The 19,126-nt window shown below is 46.3% G+C and overlaps 1 protein-coding gene across 8 annotated transcripts in view; it reads right to left on the bottom strand.

Moving 5' to 3' along the window:
* The window catches only part of LOC133423533 (receptor-type tyrosine-protein phosphatase mu-like), a 258,499-nt gene that overhangs the window by 158,448 nt on the left and 80,925 nt on the right, over positions 1–19,126 (bottom strand). For all 8 annotated transcript variants that reach the window (XM_061713736.1, XM_061713737.1, XM_061713741.1 and 5 more), the window contains exons 3-7: positions 10,598–10,765; positions 9,151–9,260; positions 5,524–5,602; positions 4,500–4,615; positions 4,218–4,392 (exon numbers count right to left, since the gene is read on the bottom strand). In XM_061713736.1, coding sequence (XP_061569720.1) covers positions 4,218–4,392; positions 4,500–4,615; positions 5,524–5,602; positions 9,151–9,260; positions 10,598–10,765 — 648 coding nt within the window. The remainder of the gene's footprint in view (positions 1–4,217; positions 4,393–4,499; positions 4,616–5,523; positions 5,603–9,150; positions 9,261–10,597; positions 10,766–19,126) is intronic.

Below are 19,126 nucleotides of genomic sequence, written 5' to 3'. Positions count from 1 at the left end.
TGCAGTCCCGGTCCCCCACCCACCCCCGGTCATCCAGTTGCTGCTTCCACATGCCTGCTGTGTGCTGCTGACGTCCCCGACCCCCCAGTCTGGCCCTCGGCAGGAGGGTCCCCCCTTATGATCCAGGTCCTGGTCCAGGTTTCTTCCCTCCTAAAGGGGAGTTTTTGTTGCCACTGTTTGGCTTAAGGTTTTTCTCCCGCTAGGGGAGTTTTTACCTGCCATTGTTTATGTAATAATTGCTCAGGGGTTTATGTTCATGTTCTGGATCTCTGGAAAGCGTCTACAGACAACATCTGTTGTATTAGACGCTATACAAATACAATTGAATTGAATTGAATTGAATATTTCTGGACTCCTGACTAAAAGAACCCTTGAAAACCCAAAAGAGAAGCATCAGAAGCACCGGACGCAGTCCAGATGCTGCTGTTGCTGGGACCGGCCCAGGGTGGGAGGAAGAGGACTTCATTTACAACTCCTGTTCCTCAGTGCCCTGCAACACAGCGGTATGATGGGAAGGAAAATACCCAGAATTCCCTCCAGCAGCTGCAGATGAAAGTTATGCTTTAGAGCCACCTGACAGACCCGTCACAATGATCACACCACGTTAAACAAGTCATCATTAACGCGTGTGCGTATGCAGTACTGGAGTTGAGGGAGGATTAGGGGGGATGGCATCCCCCCCTGAAATAAAAACGGTCCAAATCATCCCCCCCTGAAATAAAAACGGTCCAAATCATCCCCCCCTGAAATAAAAACGGTCCAAATCATCCCCCCCTGAAATAAAAACGGTCCAAATCATCCCCCCCTGAAATAAAAACGGTCCAAATCATCCCCCCTGAAATAAAAACGGTCAAAATCATCCCCCCTGTAAAACTGCCATCCCCCTTTCCATCCCTTATGTCATTTCATCAATGAATGTGGTTTTACTGCTATTTCAACATTTAGAGTCATCACCAGAAAAATAACTTATTTGACAATGTTCACCTGTTTCAAGTAAATTTTCACTTGAAATAAGTAGGAAAATCTGCCAGTGGGACAATATTTATCTTCTCATTACAAGCAAAAAAATGTTGTTTCACTGGCAGATTTTTGAAATCTGCCAGTGAAAATCTAGCTGAAACAGGTGAAAATTGTTGTTTTTTCCAGTGATGAGTCTTGTTTTAAGTGTAATGAGATGTTTTTTTTACTAAAATGAGACATTTTAACTAGAAATAAGACAAATATTCTTGTTAAGATTTTGAGTTTTTGCAGTGATCCATTTTACTTATCCTGTGAAGGACAGAGTCATATTGATAAGTTCAGAAAAGTGTTTTTTATTGTTGTGTTTTGATGTATTTGATGTAAGCCCAGTGGATATTTAAAGCTTACAGAAGGCTGCATTTAACTGCTGCTATGTCATTCCTGCAGGATTTCTGCAGGTGTTTTGGTCACTGCTATTATTTGTAATATATTAAATTATTTGTAATCAGCACAAATTATCTGTCCCCATATGATAAAATCCACCATTCCCCCTGATTTTTTTTTACAACTCGAGTACTGTGTATATGTGCGTGTGTGTGTGTGTGTGTGTGTGTGTGTGTGTGTGTGTGTGTGTGTGTGTGTGTGTGTGTGTGTGTGTGTGTGTGTGTGTGTGAGTGTGTTTGTGTGTGGGTGAGACGGTTAAAAGAGGCTTTTACTTCCGAGTGGTTCATATTCATAAAAATGGGGTCTTTGACAAAATGCAGCTGATTCTCTCATTTTAAACAGCAAACAGACTTTCTAATGAGGCTCTCCTTTACCCCGACACACTCGCTGGAACACCGAATCAAACACACACACAAACTAGAACACGACACTGAAACACACAATCAAACACACACACCAACTAGAACACGACACGGAAACACACACATTCAGATCGCAGTAATGAGCTGAGACGCTTCATGAAAACGGTCCTCGTTAGACGATCCAGTCATTAAAATAAAGATCTGACAAGCTGCAGCTTTTACATGTACAGACAGGAGGCGGGACAGAACGCTGAGCACAGACCTGAGAGCAGACAGACAGGGGAGGGGACAGACAGGTGAAGGAACAGACAGGAGCGCAGACAGACAGGTGAAGGGACAGACCGGTGAAGGGACAGACAAGTGAAGGGACAGACTGGAGCACAGACAGACAGGTGGGAGGGAAGACAGCTGAGGGGACAGACAGGTGAGGGGACAGACAGGTGAGTCACTGAGATCACAGTCCAACTGATTTATTTGACTGATCAGTCAGCAACAATGTGATGAGGCATTTTGACACCATGACTGACGTGAAACTCCAGCTTCCTCCCCCCTGCAGGGCCGACACCTTTGAACAGACTTGAACCACGGAAATGCCATATGACGAAGTTCCTGACTGACTGATATGTTAATACCAACTCATTTGGCCACAGACTTGAATAACGAGAACACCCTATGGGGTAGTTTCCAACTGAATGATATTCATGCCGAATGCCAGAGGACGGAATTTGGCCACAGATCACATCTGACTGTAAATACCCTTCAATTGCTTTTTGTCTTTCACCTTTGGCTTGTTGATTCTTGCCTTTTGTGCTTTGAACTTACTCTATAAAGAGTCATGATTTCAACCATTGGTGGTCAGCACACCAACCCAGACACGCTCTGCGTAGGTCTGCTCACCGCCAGCTTACTGAATAAAACTCACTACACCACAGCGGACTTCGGAACTGGATTTTATATTATTCTTCGACAAATGTCAGCTGATAAATATTCAAATAATTAGTTTCCCTGTGGGAAAGGGTGGTGTTCCTTCTCCAGGTGGGTGGAGAAGTCCTGCCTCAGGTGGAGGAGTTCAAGTATCTCAGGGTCTTGTTCAAGAGTGAGGGAACGATGGAGCGGGAGATTGACAGACGGATCGGTGCAGCGTCCGCAGTTATCCGGTCGATGTACCGGACCGTCGTGGTGAAGAGGGAGCTGAGTCGAAAGGCGAAGCTCTCGATTTACCGGTCGATCTACGCTCCTACCCTCACCTATGGTCATGAACTTTGGGTAGTGACCGAAAGGACGAGATCGCGGATACAAGCGGCCGAGATGAGTTTCCTCCGCAGGGTGGCTGGACGCTCCCTTAGAGATGAGTTTCCTCCGCAGGGTGGCTGGACGCTCCCTTAGAGATGAGTTTCCTCTGCAGGGTGGCTGGACGCTCCCTTAGAGATGAGTTTCCTCCGCAGGGTGGCTGGACGCTCCCTTAGAGATAGGGTGAGGAGTTCGGTCACCCGGGAGGAGCTCGGAGTCGAGCCGCTACTCCTTCACATTGAGAGGAGTCAGCTGAGGTGGCTTGGACATCTGTACCGGATCCTCCTGGACGCCTCCCTAGGGAGGTGTTCCAGGCATGTCCCTCCTCCCTAGGGAGGTGTTCCAGGCATGTCCCTCCTCCCTAGGGAGGTGTTCCAGGCATGTTCCTCCTCCCTAGGGAGGTGTTCCAGGCATGTCCCTCCTCCCTAGGGAGGTGTTCCAAGCATGTCCCTCCTCCCTAGGGAGGTGTTCCCGGCATGTCCCTCCTCCCTAGGGAGGTGTTCCAGGCATGTCCCTCCTCCCTAGGGAGGTGTTCCCGGCATGTCCCTCCTCCCTAGGGAGGTGTTCCAGGCATGTCCTTCCAGGAGGAGACCCCGGGGAAGACCCAGGACACGCTGGAGAGACTATGTCTCTCGGCTGGCCTGGGAACGCCTCGGACTGCTCGGAAGAGCTGGAGGAAGAGCTGGAGGAAGAGCTGGAGGAAGAGCTGGAGGAAGAGCTGGAGGAAGAGCTGGAGGAAGAGCTGGAGGAAGGGCTGGAGGAAGAGCTGGAGGAAGAGCTGGAGGAAGAGCTGGAGGAAGGGCTGGAGGAAGAGCTGGAGGAAGAGCTGGAGGAAGTATCTGGGGTGAAGGAAGTCTGGGCATCTCTGCTGAGACTGCTGCCCCCACGACCCGGGAACGGATATGCAGAAGAAAATGGAAGGATGGATGGATGGATGGATGGATGGATGGATGGATGGATGGATGGATGGATGGATGGATGGATGGATGGATGGATCATTTGTTTCAACAAGGAAAACAAACATCCAACATTTAAAGCATTACAACAATTGTGAAAAACTCTTCACAAAAAAGAGGAAAGGAAACAGATCAGAGAGAAATAATTGGTTATCCCCAGTCAAATCAATAAACAGTCCGATGTTGGAAGTGAGACAGGACTCACGTTTGACTGTGAGGTCAGCGTAGGAGGACACGCCTACTCCTCGCTCTGATTGGGCAATGCATCGGTATCGTCCAGAGTCACCCTTCGTTGTATTCTCAACGTCAAAGCTTGCCACGTAACGACGAGAGTTCACCGGCTTGGTTTCCTTGATGGCAGCCTGTCGGCCGCCCATCCCCTGATGACCGGAAGATCAGAATATTAGTTAGATCACTACAAAAACACTGCGTACACAACACATAAACTGATCATATCCATTGATCAGTTGGTTTTCTGATTGATCACCTGCAAGTGCAGCAGCAGGTTGCTCTGCGGTCGTCCGTTTACTGTGCACTGAAATGAAGCCGTCTGTCCTGCGTTCACTTCCACACCTTTGATGTGCAGGAAGTGCGGCGTACTCACTGTGGGCAGACACACACACACACACACACACACACACACACACACACACACACACACACACACACACACACACACACACACACACACACACACACACCACACACACACACACACACAGCACAGCACAGAGGTCAGAGGTTGAACACTGATGACATCACCACCCGACCCGACTGACCTTTTTACCTTTATACCTGAACTTTTGAGCTAGAAGAATGCCCTCCATCCAATCATAAAAACGCAAGATGGAAGTGTCAGTTTTTCTGTGCAAGGTGCTGTGTTTTGTGTCATTCCCATCAAATTATTGGGCAGTGTTGAAGTAAAAACAGGCTACGAAAAGAAGTTTGGGTCAAGGATGTTTTTCGAGATTTAAAAAAAAGAACATGCATATATTAAAAAAAGACCATCATGTGTGTGTGTGTGTGTGTGTGTGTGTGTGTGTGTGTGTGTGTGTGTGTGTGTGTGTGTGTGTGTGTGTGTGTGTGTGTGTGTGTGTGTGTGTGTGTGTGTGTGTGTGTGTGTGCGTGTGTGCATGTTTACAAAACAAATCAGCATCAAAAATTCAAGTCTTCAGACGAGCAGGTAGATAAACAGACGGATGGATCAAAGTCCATGCTAATCGATTTATATTTTAATGAGCTCCACCACACACACACACACACCCACACACACACACACACACACACACACACACACACACACACACACACACACACACACACACACACACACACACACACAATCACAATAACACATAGTGACCTTGTTTCCACGGTGCCAGCTCAACTTTTAACATCATTATCCAATAGAGAAGCCTAACCTCGTTAACCAATTAGGAGCTGGTTGTACCAGGGGGTGGGGAGTTACTCTGTGTGTGTGTGTGTGTGTGTGTGTAAGTGTGTGTACTTACTGCACTGATGTCCCTGCAGTGTGATGTCCTTGATGGCCAGGACTCCTCTTTGACCGGTGCTGACGGCCTCAAACACCACCTGACACAGAGACCACTCGTTACCATGACAACGGACATGAACAGCAGTGGGCCGAACTCTGAGCCCTGAGCCACTCATGCCAACGAGCGGTAACTCATGTCACTCGCGGCCAGAGCCAGAACTGCAGGTCACGTACGCGTTCAGTGTCTTTTTGAGAACGTGCACGACAACGCGTCAAATGAAGGCAGGATAAGCGTGGCGGCCATGATGCGTACGCGGTCTGAACTGCAAGTTTATCCAGGCTTTAGTGTCCAGGTAGAACATCCAGCCTCAGCTTCAAACGCTGTTGCTGACACCAGTGTGTGTGTGTGTGTGTGTGTGTGTGTGTGTGTGTGTGTGTGTGTGGGTGAATACATTCCACAGTCTTATTATCACAGAAACCAGACTTCCTGATGGTGCCCAGAAACAGGAAGTCCAGTCCATAGTCCAGCCACCCATCTGTCCACCTCTCTATTGCCCTCCTCTTTCTATTCATCCTCATCCTCTCAGCTCTGTCTCTTCTTCCCCCTATTATTCTCCTCCGGCACTTCTTGCCATCACTCACTTCCTGTTTAGTAGGTCACTAACATCTGTACTTCTTCCTGTTTTGCCCTTTTTTTGTCTTTTTTCTTAGTTTCTGTCCTTTCTTGAATGCCTTCTCTCTTTTCTTTTCTTTTTACCTTTTGGTCTTTATTCTCTTTTTCTGCTCTTTCTTCATTTAATATTTCTTTCTTTCCTCTTCTCTTGCTTGTTAACTGCGCCACTAATGAGGTGGATGTGTTGTTGCCGTGGTGATGCAGCTAATTAGTGCCGCCTGCTGTGATGATGGGATGGTTGCTTTCAACACCTGCAGGTGCGTAACTCTGCGTGTGTGTGTGTGTGTGTGTGTGTGTGTGTGTGTGTGTGTGTGTGTGTGTGTGTGTGTGTGTGTGTGTGTGTGTGTGTGTGTGTGTGTGTGTGTGTGTGTGTGTGTGTGTGTGTGTGATTGGCTGCTTTATTATGAATCAGTTTCTCTTCTTCTGTGGTGAGAGTCAGGTTCAGCTGGAGGTTCCGTTTCTCCTGTGCGTGTGGGGGGGGTAGGCATGTATGTGTGTGTGTGTCTGTGTGTGTGTGTGAGAGGGTGTGTGTGTTCTATGTTCTGCCAAAGTTCTGTGTTGTTCATGTTCTGCAGATATTTTGTGGAAGTTCTCTTCGTGTTCTGCAGATGTTCAATGGATGTTCAATGGACGTTCTGCAGATGTTCAATGGACGCGTCCACTCACACACACTCTTCATGTTCTGCAGATGTTTTGTGGATGTTCTGTCGATGTTTTGTTAATGTTCTGCAGATGTTCTCTTCATGTTATGAATACGTTTTTTGGGTGTTCTCTTCATGTTCTGTCGATGTTTTGTTCATGTTCTTCAGATGGTCTGTGGATGTTCCATTCATATTTTGCATATGTTCTATGGGTGTTGTGTGTGTGTGAGATATCAGAGGTCCCTCATGCTCGCGCACACACTCTTCATGTCCTGCAGATGCTTTGTGGATGTTCTCTTGATGTTCTGCAGATGTTTTGTGACTGTAATTTCTTGTTCTGCAGATGTTCTGTTCATGTTTTGCAGATGTTCTGTGGATGTTCTTTTCATGTTCTGCAGATGTTAAGTAGATGTTCGCTACATGTTCAGCAGATGTTTTGTGGATGTTTTCTTCAAGTTCAGCAGATGTTTTGTGGATGTTCCGTTCATGTTCGGCAGATGTTTTGTGGATCATGTTCTGCAGATGTTACATGGATGTTCTCTTCATGTTCTGCAGATGTTTTGTGGATGTTATCTTCATGTCCTGCAGATGTTTTGTGGATGTTCTCTTCATGTTCTGCAGATGTTTTGTGGATATTCTCTTCATGTCCTGCAGATGTTTTGCAGATGTTCTCTTTGTGTCCTGCAGATGTTTTGCAGATGTTCTCTTTATGTTCTGCAGATGTTCTCTTTATGTTCTGCAGATGTTTTGCAGATGTTCTCTTTATGTTCTGCAGATGTTTTGTGGATGTTCTCTTCATGTTCTGCAGATGTTTTGTGGATGTTCTCTCCATGTTCTGCAGATGTTTTGTGGATGTTCTCTTCATGTTCTGCAGATGTTTTGTGGATGTTCTCTTCATGCTCTGCAGATGTTTTGTGGATGTTATCTTCATGTTCTGCAGATGTTTTGTGGATGTTATCTTCATGTTCTGCAGATGTTTTGTGGATGTTTTTCTTCATGTTCTGCAGATGTTTTGTGGATGTTCTCTTCAAGTTAAGCAGATGTTTTGTAGATGTTCCGTTAATGTTTTGTAAATGTTCTGTGGATGTTCCGTTCATGTTCTGCAGATGTTTTGTGGATGTTATCTTCATGTTCTGCAGATGTTTTGTGGATGTTCTCTTCATGTTCTGCAGATGTTCTGTCAATCTCCCTTTTTTGCGCTGCAGATGTTTTTTAGATGTTTTTTCTTCATGAACTGCCGATGTTACGTGTATGTTCCCTTCATGTTCTGCAGATTATCTGCGAGTGTTCATTTCATGTTCTGCAGATGTTCTGTTCACGTTCTGCAGAACTTATGTGGATGTTCTAAGATGTGTTACCTAACTAGTTACATGTGTTTTTCTATGTAATGCCAGTATTCTGAAGCGGTTCTGCAGATGTTCTACAGTCTCTCATTGGACTTTCAGGATGTTTTACACCTCCATCTTCTCTGACTGGACACTGAACATCCAGGCAGCCTCATTCCTAACAGTTTCTCCAAACTGAGAGATGTCTTTTACTGTCTTTTACTGGGAGAACAGAAAGAAACAAGCAAAAACTGGAAGTGGAACCAGAGATAGCGGATTCCAGCAGGAAGACACATTTAACTGATAAAAATAATTTAGAAAGGCTGCACGTGCATCTGGATGATGCCAAGAATCAGTGTAGTATTCTTAGATTCAGCTCTCGGCCCATGATGGGAGGAGACGAGCTTCAGTACGGGAAGCTTTTGGTGGAGAGAAATAGTTACTTCCAGCAGCTGCTGCACACTGAGCACCAGTGTGTGTGTGTGTGTGTGTGTGTGTGTGTGTGTGTGTGTGTGTGTGTGTGTGTGTGTGTGTGTGTGTGTGTGTGAGAGAGAGAGAGAGAGAGAGAGAGAGAGATAGGGAGAGACAGAGAGAGACAGAATGAGTGTGTGTTGAACCAATTAGCTGCAGCCCTCCTGTGGTTTAGAGATGACAGAGCTTTAAAAGCCACATAAAAGAGCTTTCAATACAGATCAACCACATCCAAGGGGAGTGTGTGTGCGCCTGTTTGTGTATCTCTGAGAGGACCTCCGGTCCTGCTCTCCTGCTCTCAGCGAGGACCCGCTATCACGGAGACGCTCTGGGCTGTAGCGGAGCCAGAGGGGAGGTCGCCACGGGGCCCACAAGCTCATAGGGCCCAATGATAGGGCCCCGTTTTGTGTGATACGTTCATCTTACGTGAAGTCCCATCTGTGACGTCATGCGCATTCCCTCTATACTTCCTGATAATACTTATATTCCTAGTTATTCTCTAACACCATCCTATACTTTGTGTGTGTGTGTATTACCTGATAGTGATTGGGCCAGAACGTGGAGACGGCAAGCTCCACCCCCTTCCAGATGTGGTAGGCGGGGCCGGACGAGTTGAAGACGGGAACTCCCAGTGGACTGTTGTTCTCTGCAGGTTAGACACATGTGTGAGGATCAGGCCCCGCCCCGACACTCAGGCCCCGCCCCCGACAATCAGGCCCCTCCCCCCGACACTCAGGCCCCGCCCCCACTCTGACCTGCTGCAGTACTGCAGTAGTACTGCAGAAGTACTGCAGTAGTAGTCCATCAGTACTCTCATTGTACTCCAGCAGTACTCCGGCGGTACACTGGGTGTACTTTGGGCAGTACTTAGGCAGTACTTTGGGCAGTACTTTGGGCAGTACTTTGGGCAGTACTTTTGGGCAGTACTTAGGCAGTACTTTGGGCAGTACTTTGGGCAGTACTTTTGGGCAGTACTTAGGCAGTACTTTGGGCAGTACTTAGGCAGTACTTGGGCAGTACTTTGGGCAGTACTTGGGCAGTACTTTGGGCAGTACTTGGGCAGTACTTGGGCAGTACCTGGGCAGTACTTTGGGCAGTACTTTGGGCAGTACTTGGGCAGTACTTTGGGCAGTACTTGGGCAATGCTTTGGGCAGTACTTAGGCAGTACTTGGGCAGTACCTGGGCAGTACTTTGGGCAGTACTTGGGCAGTACTTTGGGCAGTACTTGGGCAATGCTTTGGGCAGTACTTAGGCAGTACTTTGGGCAGTACTTAGGCAGTACTTGGGCAGTACTTGTGCAGTACCTGGGCAGTACTTTGGGCAGTACTTTGGGCAGTACTTGGGCAGTACTTTGGGCAGTACTTGGGCAGTACTTTGGGCAGTACTTTGGGCAGTACTTGGGCAGTACTTTGGGCAGTACTTGGGCAGTACTTTGGGCAGTAATTTGGGCAGTACTTGGGCAATACTTTGGGCAGTACTTTGGGCAGTACTTAGGCAGTACTTTGGGCAGTACTTGGGCAGTACCTGGGCAGTACTTTGGGCAGTACTTTGGGCAGTACTTGGGCAGTACTTTGGGCAGTACTTGGGCAGTACTTTGGGCAGTACTTTGGGCAGTACTTTGGGCAGTACTTGGGCAGTACTTTGGGCAGTACTTGGGCAGTACTTTGGGCAGTACTTTGGGCAGTACTTGGGCAGTACTTTGGGCAGTACTTGGGCAGTACCTGGGCAGTACTTTGGGCAGTACTTTGGGCAGTACTTGGGCAGTACTTTGGGCAGTACTTTGGGCAGTACTTGGGCAATACTTTGGGCAGTACTTGGGCAGTACTTTGGGCAGTACTTGGGCAGTACTTTGGGCAGTACTTTGGACAGTACTTAGGCAGTACTTTGGGCAGTACTTTGGGCAGTACTTTGGGCAGTACTTTGGGCAGTACTTTGGGCAGTACTTTGGTTAGTACTCGGGCAGTACTGGGACCGTGTCCTACCTCTGACGTAGACGTTGAGCGTGGCGGGGGCTGCCCCCTCCCGCCCCCCGGCCTGGTAGAACTGGAAGCTGACGCAGTGCGTGTCGTTCTCCTTGAGCGGCGGCAGCAGCAGCTGAGCGCGCTGGCCGCTGTAGCGGCCCGACGTGTTCACGAACAGGAAGGACGACCCTGCACACAAAACACAGCCCTTTCAATTCTCAAATTAAAACCATGTGGCCACAAAAACCGCTGGAATACAGGAAGTAAACAGTAAATAAGACCAGATGACTTGAAACAAAATGCATGAAGTCAGATTGAGAGACACCGTCTTAATCGAGGCATACTATAAAAAATTGGTTGTGTTCAGAATGCTGAGTACTACGGAAGAGTATTAGGGCCAGGAAGGAGAAAAATAAAAATAATATTTTAGAGGAGGAAGATTTATTATTCATTGTGCACTTTGAGAAAAAAGTCGAAATGTCGAGATTAATGTTGAAGTACAATTTCGAGAAAAAAGTCAAAATGTTCACAAGGTTCACAATACAAGAATTGGCTTTACGATATTGATTTGAAACACATATCACACATATGCAGTTGCATACCTTCAGAAACGTAGCCTTAACGTTCCACTCCAAGGATGTAAGTTAGTTAGTTAGTTACAGCTGCTGCTGCAGAGCTGTCAGTCACTCTAACTGGATTTGATGGAGGAGGAGACAGATCAACTTTATTCACGAAATTTCGACTTTATTCATGAAATTTCGACTTTTTTATCTAAATTGTATTTCAACATTAATCTCGACATTTCGACTTTTTTCCCCGAAGTGCACAATAAAAAAAAAAATTCCTCAAATATTTTTTTTCCTGCATGGCCCTAATACTCAAAAGTACTCGAAAGTTTAGCAGCTTGTGTTGAGAAACGAGGAAACCTGAAATAACAGCTTCTGTTTTTCCAGGTTCGGGACTCGGGAGAAGAGCTTAGCAGCCCAGAGATCCAGAGTCCTCTGGCGCTCGGCTGGGGCATGAAAGTATTCTTCTAGATCAGGGGTCGGCAACCCAAAATGTTTTAGAGCCATATTGGACCAAAAACACAAAAAACTAATATGTTTGGAGCCGCAAAAAATGAAAAGTCTTGTATCAGCCTTAGAATGAAGGCAACACATGCTGCATGTTTCTATATTAGTTACACCAATCTACAGAAGAGTATCAGGGCCAGGCAGGAGAAAAATAAAAAATAATATTTTAGAGGAGGAAGATTTTTATTTCATTATGCACTTCGAGAAAAAAGTTGAAATGTCGAGAAAAAAGTTGAAATGTCGAGAAAAAAGTCAAGATTTCGTGAAAAAAGTCGAAATGTTGAGAAAAAAGTCAAAATGTCGAGAAAAAAGTCGAAATGTCGAGATTAATGTTGAAGTACAATTTCGAGAAAAAAGTCGAAATGTTGAGAAAAAGTCTAAATGTCAAGAAAAAAGTAAAAATGTCGAGAAAAAAGTCGAAAGGAAAAAGGAAGAAAAGAAGAGAAGAAAAGGAAAAAGAGGAAAAAAAAAGAAAAAAAGAAGAAAAAAAGAGGAAAAAAATAAAAAAAAGGTCAAACATTTTTGAAAAAGCTCCAGGGAGCCACAAGGGCGGCGCTAAAGAGCCGCATGCAGCTCTAGAGCCGCGGGTTGCCGACCCCTGTTCTAGGCAAAGATTTCAGCTGGTTTAATGTGCTGTTTGCTGTAATGTGAGCTCTGTTTGTTTCCTCTAATCAATGTTTGGCATTCAATCAAAAAGAAATCAGTTATTTTGAGTCCAGTAACTGATGTTCTGTTTTTTTTACCCAGCTTTTAGAAGTATGTGGTTTGCTCTGACCGAATGATTTAGAACTTGTGTACTTGGGTATTTGTTCGATAATTGTTCACAATTACTTCAAAGACCAAAATAAAGATGCAATGTGAAGATAGAGAATGGAATAGTTCACATTTGTGTTTTACTCTGTAACAATACCAGGCCAACTGAAAGAAGTTGTCAAAACAAAAGCAGCAGCAATGAACTTCCAGAATGAAAGTTTTTCTTTCTAAACATCGGATCAGTCATCAGGCATGACAGGAAACAAAGTGCCCTGTCCCAGGATTTCAAATTAAGAGCAACGATGGCAGTGAGTGTGACGGCAGGAAATCCCAAACTGACAGAACAGGACAAAGAAAATAAGAGACTTGTTAAAGTATTAAAGCAGCAAATCCATAATTCATCGGCAGCACTGAATAACCAACTGTGTGTGTGTGTGTGCGTGTGTGTGTGTGTGTGTGTGTGTGTGTGTGTGTGTGTGTGTGTGTGTGTGTGTGTGTGTGTGTGTGTGTGTGTGTGTCCGTGTTTATGCAAATCACTCATTTTGTTGACAGTCGAAATCTATAATTGGAAGACATCAGAATAAAAGCGTGCCATTCACTTTCAAGCTAGGAAATATTTCCATGTCATGCGTGTGTGTGTGTGTGTGTGTGTGTGTGTGTGTGTGTGTGTGTGTGTGTGTGTGTGCGTGCGTGCGTGCGTGCGTGCGTGCGTGCGTGTGTGTGTGTGTGCTCCCTCATTAGTGTGTGTTCATGTCTCAGTGTCTCAACTTCAGCTGTCAATCATCCAAGCTTGCTGCATTCACTTCTCTTCAAGTATGTTTCTGAAAAGTTTTCATGAAATTTAAATCCCCACTCTAGTGTGCATGTGTGTGTTTGTGTGTGTGTGTGTGTGCGTGTGTGTGTGTGTAGGTTGAAGGGCGTCTCCATGGTAACAGGAGGAGAGCAGCAGCATTGCTTCAGTTGCCATGTTGTGAAAGGAATGACATTTATCCGTCGCTAAAGCGGCTCACCAGTTTTTGTAATCGACTGATCGATTTGTGAGGAAAATGCTGATGAAACAGAATCAGGCCGTCAATATTCCCTCTGTGTTCCCTTGGTGTTCCCTCTGTGTTCCCTTGGTGTTCCCTCTGTGTTCCCTCGGTGTTCCCTCTGTATTCCCTCGGTGTTCCCTCTGTGTTCCCTCTGTATTCCCTCTGTGTTCCTTCGATGTTCCCTCGGTGTTCCCTCTGTGTTCCCTTGGTGTTCCCTCTGTATTCCCTCTGTATTCCCTCTGTCTGCTGTGCTCTGCCTGCTGTGCTGTCCTGCCTGCTGTGCTGTTGCCGTCCCTGACCCACCAGTCTGGCCCTCGGCAGGAGGGTCCCCGCTTATGAGCCTGGTCCTGCTCAAGGTTTCTTCCCTCCTAAAGGGGAGTTTTTCCTTGCCACTGTTTGGCTTAAGGTTTTTCTCCCACTAGGGGAGTTTTTACCTGCCATTGTTTATGTAATAACTGCTCGGGGGTCATGTTCTGGGTATGGGTCTCTGGAAAGCGTCTAGAGACAACTCTGTTGTATTAGACGCTATATAAATAAAATTGAATTGAATTGAATTGAACTGTGTTCCCTCTGTATTCCCTCGGTGTTCCCTCTGTGTTCCCTCTTTGTTCCCTGGGTGTTTCCTTGGTGTTCCCTCTGTATTCCCTCTGCGTTCTCTCTGTGTTCCCTTGGTGTTCCCTTAGTGTTCCCTCAGTGTTCCCTCTGTATTCCCTCGGTGTTCCCTCTTTGTTCCCTCTGTGTTTCCTTGGTGTTCCCTCTGTATTCCCTCTGTGTTCCCTCTGTGTTCCCTCTTTGTTCCCTCTGTGTTTCCTTGGTGTTCCTTCTGTATTCCCTCTGTGTTCTCTCTGTGTTCCCTTGGTGTTCCCTTAGTGTTCCCTCAGTGTTCCCTCTGTATTCCCTCGGTATTCCCTCAGTGTTCTCTTGGTGTTCCCTCAGTGTTCCCTCAGTGTTCCCTCTGTATTCCCTCGGTGTTCCCTCGTGTTCCCTCTGTATTCCCTTGGTGTTCCCTCTGTGTTCCCTCGGTATTCCCTCGGTGTTCCCTCAGTGTTCCCTCAGTGTTCCCTCTGTATTCCCTTGGTGTTCCCTCTGTGTTCCCTCGGTATTCCCTCGGTGTTCCCTCAGTGTTCCCTCTGTATTCCCTTGGTGTTCCCTCTGTGTTCCCTCGGTGTTCCCTCTGTTTTCCCTCAGTGTTACCTCTGTGTTCCCTCTGTATTCCCTCTGTGTTCCCTCTGTATTCCCTCGTGTTTCCTCAGTGTTTCCTCAGTGTTCCCACAGTGTTCCATCGGTGTTCCCTCTGTGTTCCCTCGGTATTCTCTCGGTGTTCCCTCGTGTTTCCTCAGTGTTTCCTCTGTATTCCCTCGGTGTTCCCTCGTTGTTCTCCCTGTGTTCTCTCTGTGTTCCCTCGGTGTTCTTTCGGTGTTCCCTCGTGTTTTTCCTCAATGTATCCTCTGTGTTTCCTCTGTATTCCCTCGGTGTTCCCTCTGTGTTCCCTCAGTGTTCCCTCTGTATTCCCTCGGTGTTCCCTCTGTATTCCCTCAGTGTTTCCTCAGTGTTTCCTTGTGTTCCCGCGGTGTTCCCTCGGTGTTCCCTCAGTGTTTCCTCGTGTTCCCTCGGTGTTCCCTCAGTGTTTCCTCGTGTTCCCCCGTGTTCCCTCGGTGTTCCCTCAGTGTTTCCTCGGTGTTCCCTCGGTGTTCCCTCAGTGTTCCCTCGTGTTTCCTCAGTGTTTCCTCAGTGTTTCCTCGGTATTCCCTCTGTGTTCCCTCGTGTTCCCTCAGTGTTTCCTCTGTGTTCCCTCAGTGTTTCCTCGGTGTTCCCTCAGTGTTTCCTCGGTGTTCCCTCTGTGTTCCCTCGGTGTTCCTTCGGTGTTCCCTCGTGTTTCCTCCGTGTTTCCTCGGTATTCCCTCTGTATTCGCTCGGTGTTCCTTTGGTGTTCCCTCGTGTTTCCTCAGTGTTCCCTCGGTGTTCCTTCGGTGTTCCCTTGTGTTCCCTCAGTGTTCCTCCGGTGTTCCTTCGTGTTTCCTCAGTGTTTCCTCGGTGTTCCCTCTGTGTTCCCTCGGTGTTCCCCCGGTGTTCCCTCTGTATTCCCTCTGTGTTCCCTCAGTGTTCCCTCTGTGTTCCCTCGGTGATTCCTCAGTGTTTCCTCTGTGTTCCCTCTGTATTCCCTCCTGTATTCCCCAGGTGGGGAGGAAGTGAATTCCATGTCTTGGAACCTCTGTAAGAGATCTTACATTGAGATGAAATAGTTAGTGATTGTGGGGGCCGAAGCTGGGATGCTTTACGGGTTGAATAATTATGAAATTCATTGTTCGGGGAAGAATTTTATTGAAAGAACCAGATACAAATTGAGCAATTTGGAGGTTATAAATCTGATAGACATTAAGGACCCCAAGTTTACGAAACAAAGGTAAGGAGTTGCTATGGTCCAGGTCTGGGAGGTGAGACCTGGGACTGTGACGGAGGTGCAGAACGTATTCCATGTTCGCTGCTGACACACGTGAACTTCAGACGTGTTTCAGGAGTGAACAAACTGCATCGACCGGCAGACTCAAACAAGGATTCCTCCTCAGAGACGACTTTAATCTGAGAGGAGCTTCTTGTTTTACTTCCAGGTTACGAGTGTGTGTCCATGTGTGTGTGTGTGTGTGTGTGTGTGTGTGTGTGTGTGTGTGTGTGTGTGTGTGTGTGTGTGTGTGTGTGTGTGTGTGTGTGTGTGTGTGTGTGTGTGTGTGTGTGTGTGTGTGTGTGTGTGTGTCAGCAGATCAATGGTGCTGGAGGAGAATCGATTAGAAAAACAAGAGGTTTATTCACGGCAGGGGAAAGGAGACGAGGAAGCCGAGGAGGAGGAGGAGGAGGAGGAGGAGGAGGAGGAGGAGGAGGAGGAGGAGGAGGAGAAGGGGTGAGGACAATACAGGCTGATGAAGAGACTGCGAAGAACGACTCTGATGAGTTTATTCAAATGGAAATGCAGGAGTGTGTGCGTTTAATTAAAGAGTGTTTCCACTTGTTTCTCTTCACATCTCACAGGTGAGCTCGGCTGACAGGAAGTTCCACCGCACACTAGGAATGGGAGATATTTCACTGTTCACGATTTACCGTGATTTATGGCTCTGCGTTAAATCCACGCACAATGTACGTGAAGGAAGAAATGAGCCTGAAAGAAAGAAAGAAAGAAAGAAAGAAAGAAAGAAAGAAAGAAAGAAAGAAAGAAAGAAAGAAAGAAAGAAAGAAAGAAAGAAAGAAAGAAAGAAAGAAAGAAAGAAAGAAAGAAAGAAAGAAAGAAAGAAGGATAAATTCCCGTTGATACGTGTTTGTGTAACAAACATGGAGGATCTGAGTCATTCCAGTTTTGCAGTACAGGTGGAACTCATTTAATTGGTTGTTATTAATTCAATTTAATTGGTGTAGTTTAGTAGTATTTAGTATCTTTTAGAGCAGTGTTTTGGGGGCTCCAAAGACTGAATGTGGTGATAGATTTATAGTTACAAAGGTGGAGCTGAATTGGTATTTTTTTTTATCGTCATTTTTATCGTTATCGGGATAAATGCCAGAAATGATTGTGATACATTTTTTTGTCCATACCGCCCATCCCTATCTCACACTGACGGTCCCCGCCCTCTTCCATGATGTCATCATCCACGCTTCATGCAGGTTCACCTTAACGTCTTCAGACATGAAAACATGAAGTGAACAAAGCTGTGTCTGTGTTCCCTGCGTGAAACCCTTTCTTTCTGTCTTGTGTGTTCTTCACAAAAGGACTGTGATGTCACAGTTCCCTGCAGATTTGATGTCAAAGCATTTTGTATTTTTGTTTTTTCAGTTTGTATTTCCTCCTAAAAACCCCGGAACAGTTTTTAGGCACAGCCACCTGAGAAGCAGCAGTGCTCGCTTCAACTCACTGTCTTTGTATCGTGCCAAAGTTACAATAAAAGTCACCTCAGGACACTTGAGTTTTATGAAAGTGCTTCCAGTGCAGTTATATTCCCGTTAAATCTCAGTCCTTTTGATCTGTTATCAAATTCCTATAAAATCAGTTGATAAAACAGCAGCACACCTGAGTAACCGACCTGACTGCATTGATCTGCACCTGAGGTCAAGCTGCTTTCCCAAGCAGGACCCAGACTGACTAATCCATCCATCCATCCATCCATCCATCCATCCATCCATCCATCATCCATCCATCCATCCATCCATCCATCATCCATCCATCATCCATCCATCCATCCATCCATCATCCATCATCCATCCATCCATCCATCCATCCATCCATCCATCCATCCATCCATCATCCATCCATCCATCCATCCATCCATCATCCATCCATCATCCATCCATCCATCATCCATCATCCATCCATCCATCCATCCATCCATCCATCCATCCATCCATCATCCATCCATCCATCCATCCATCCATCCATCATCCATCCATCATCCATCCATCAATCATCCATCATCCATCCATCCATCATCCATCATCCATCATCCATCATCCATCCATCCATCATCCATCCATCCATCATCCATCCATCAATCATCTATCATCCATCCATCATCCATCCATCCATCCATCCATCCATCCATCCATCCATCATCCATCCATCCATCCATCCATCCATCCATCCATCCATCCATCATCCATCCATCCATCCATCCATCCATCCATCCATCCATCATCCATCCATCCATCCATCCATCCATCCATCCATCCATCCATCCATCCATCCATCCATCATCCATCCATCCATCCATCCATCCATCCATCCATCCATCCATCCATCCATCCATCCATCATCCATCCATCCATCCATCCATCCATCCATCCATCCATCCATCCATCCATCCATCATCCATCCATCCATCATCCATCATCCATCCATCCATCATCCATCATCCATCCATCCATCATCCATCCATCCATCATCCATCCATCAATCATCCATCATCCATCCATCCATCATCTATCATCCATCCATCCATCATCCATCCATCCATCATCAATCCATCAATCATCCATCATCCATCCATCCATCATCCATCCATCCATCCATCCATCCATCCATCCATCCATCCATCCATCCATCCATCCATCCATCCATCCATCCATCCATCCACATGTTCTGTTAGTCTTGTTTAGACAGGTCTCAAACTGTTTCTCTGGTTCTGTTGGTCTGGAGAGTTTGAGCCGATGGTTTCATTAGAAACTGAGGATTTGTGTAGAGCAGTGTTTCTGATTCTGCTTTCGCTTAAATGGAGAGGTGAGCTTTGGATCTGGGTTTGCATGAATGCTAACTTGTTTCTGAGCAACTTTGATATGCTTTCAGATCCTTCAACCTTCCACACGGGTCCTGTGATTCTCTTTAGCCCCTTCAACCTTCTCAAGACCATCAACATCTCTTTAAGGATTCACTGAACTGCTTCCAGACCTGTAAATATCCCCAAACACCTGCACAACCCTTTCAAGAGCTTCTGCAAAGTATCCAAGGACTTTTATAGACACGAAAAAATAGTGGAACGCCAGATGACATGATAAGTTTTCATTTACGAGCCGCTGATGACACCATACAGTCCATGGTCAGGTACTGGTAACGCAGACCAATCGTCATTCAGAGCAGACAGATAGTGGTGGGAAAAGATGGATCTGTGACATTCACACAAACACACAGAGCTGGCGTTCGTGTCCGGGCATTCTTCTCT

The sequence above is a fragment of the Cololabis saira genome, chromosome 22 (genome assembly GCF_033807715.1).
Source record: "Cololabis saira isolate AMF1-May2022 chromosome 22, fColSai1.1, whole genome shotgun sequence".
NCBI lineage: Eukaryota > Metazoa > Chordata > Actinopteri > Beloniformes > Belonidae > Cololabis > Cololabis saira.
This window is presented reverse-complemented; position numbering and strand designations above follow the sequence as displayed.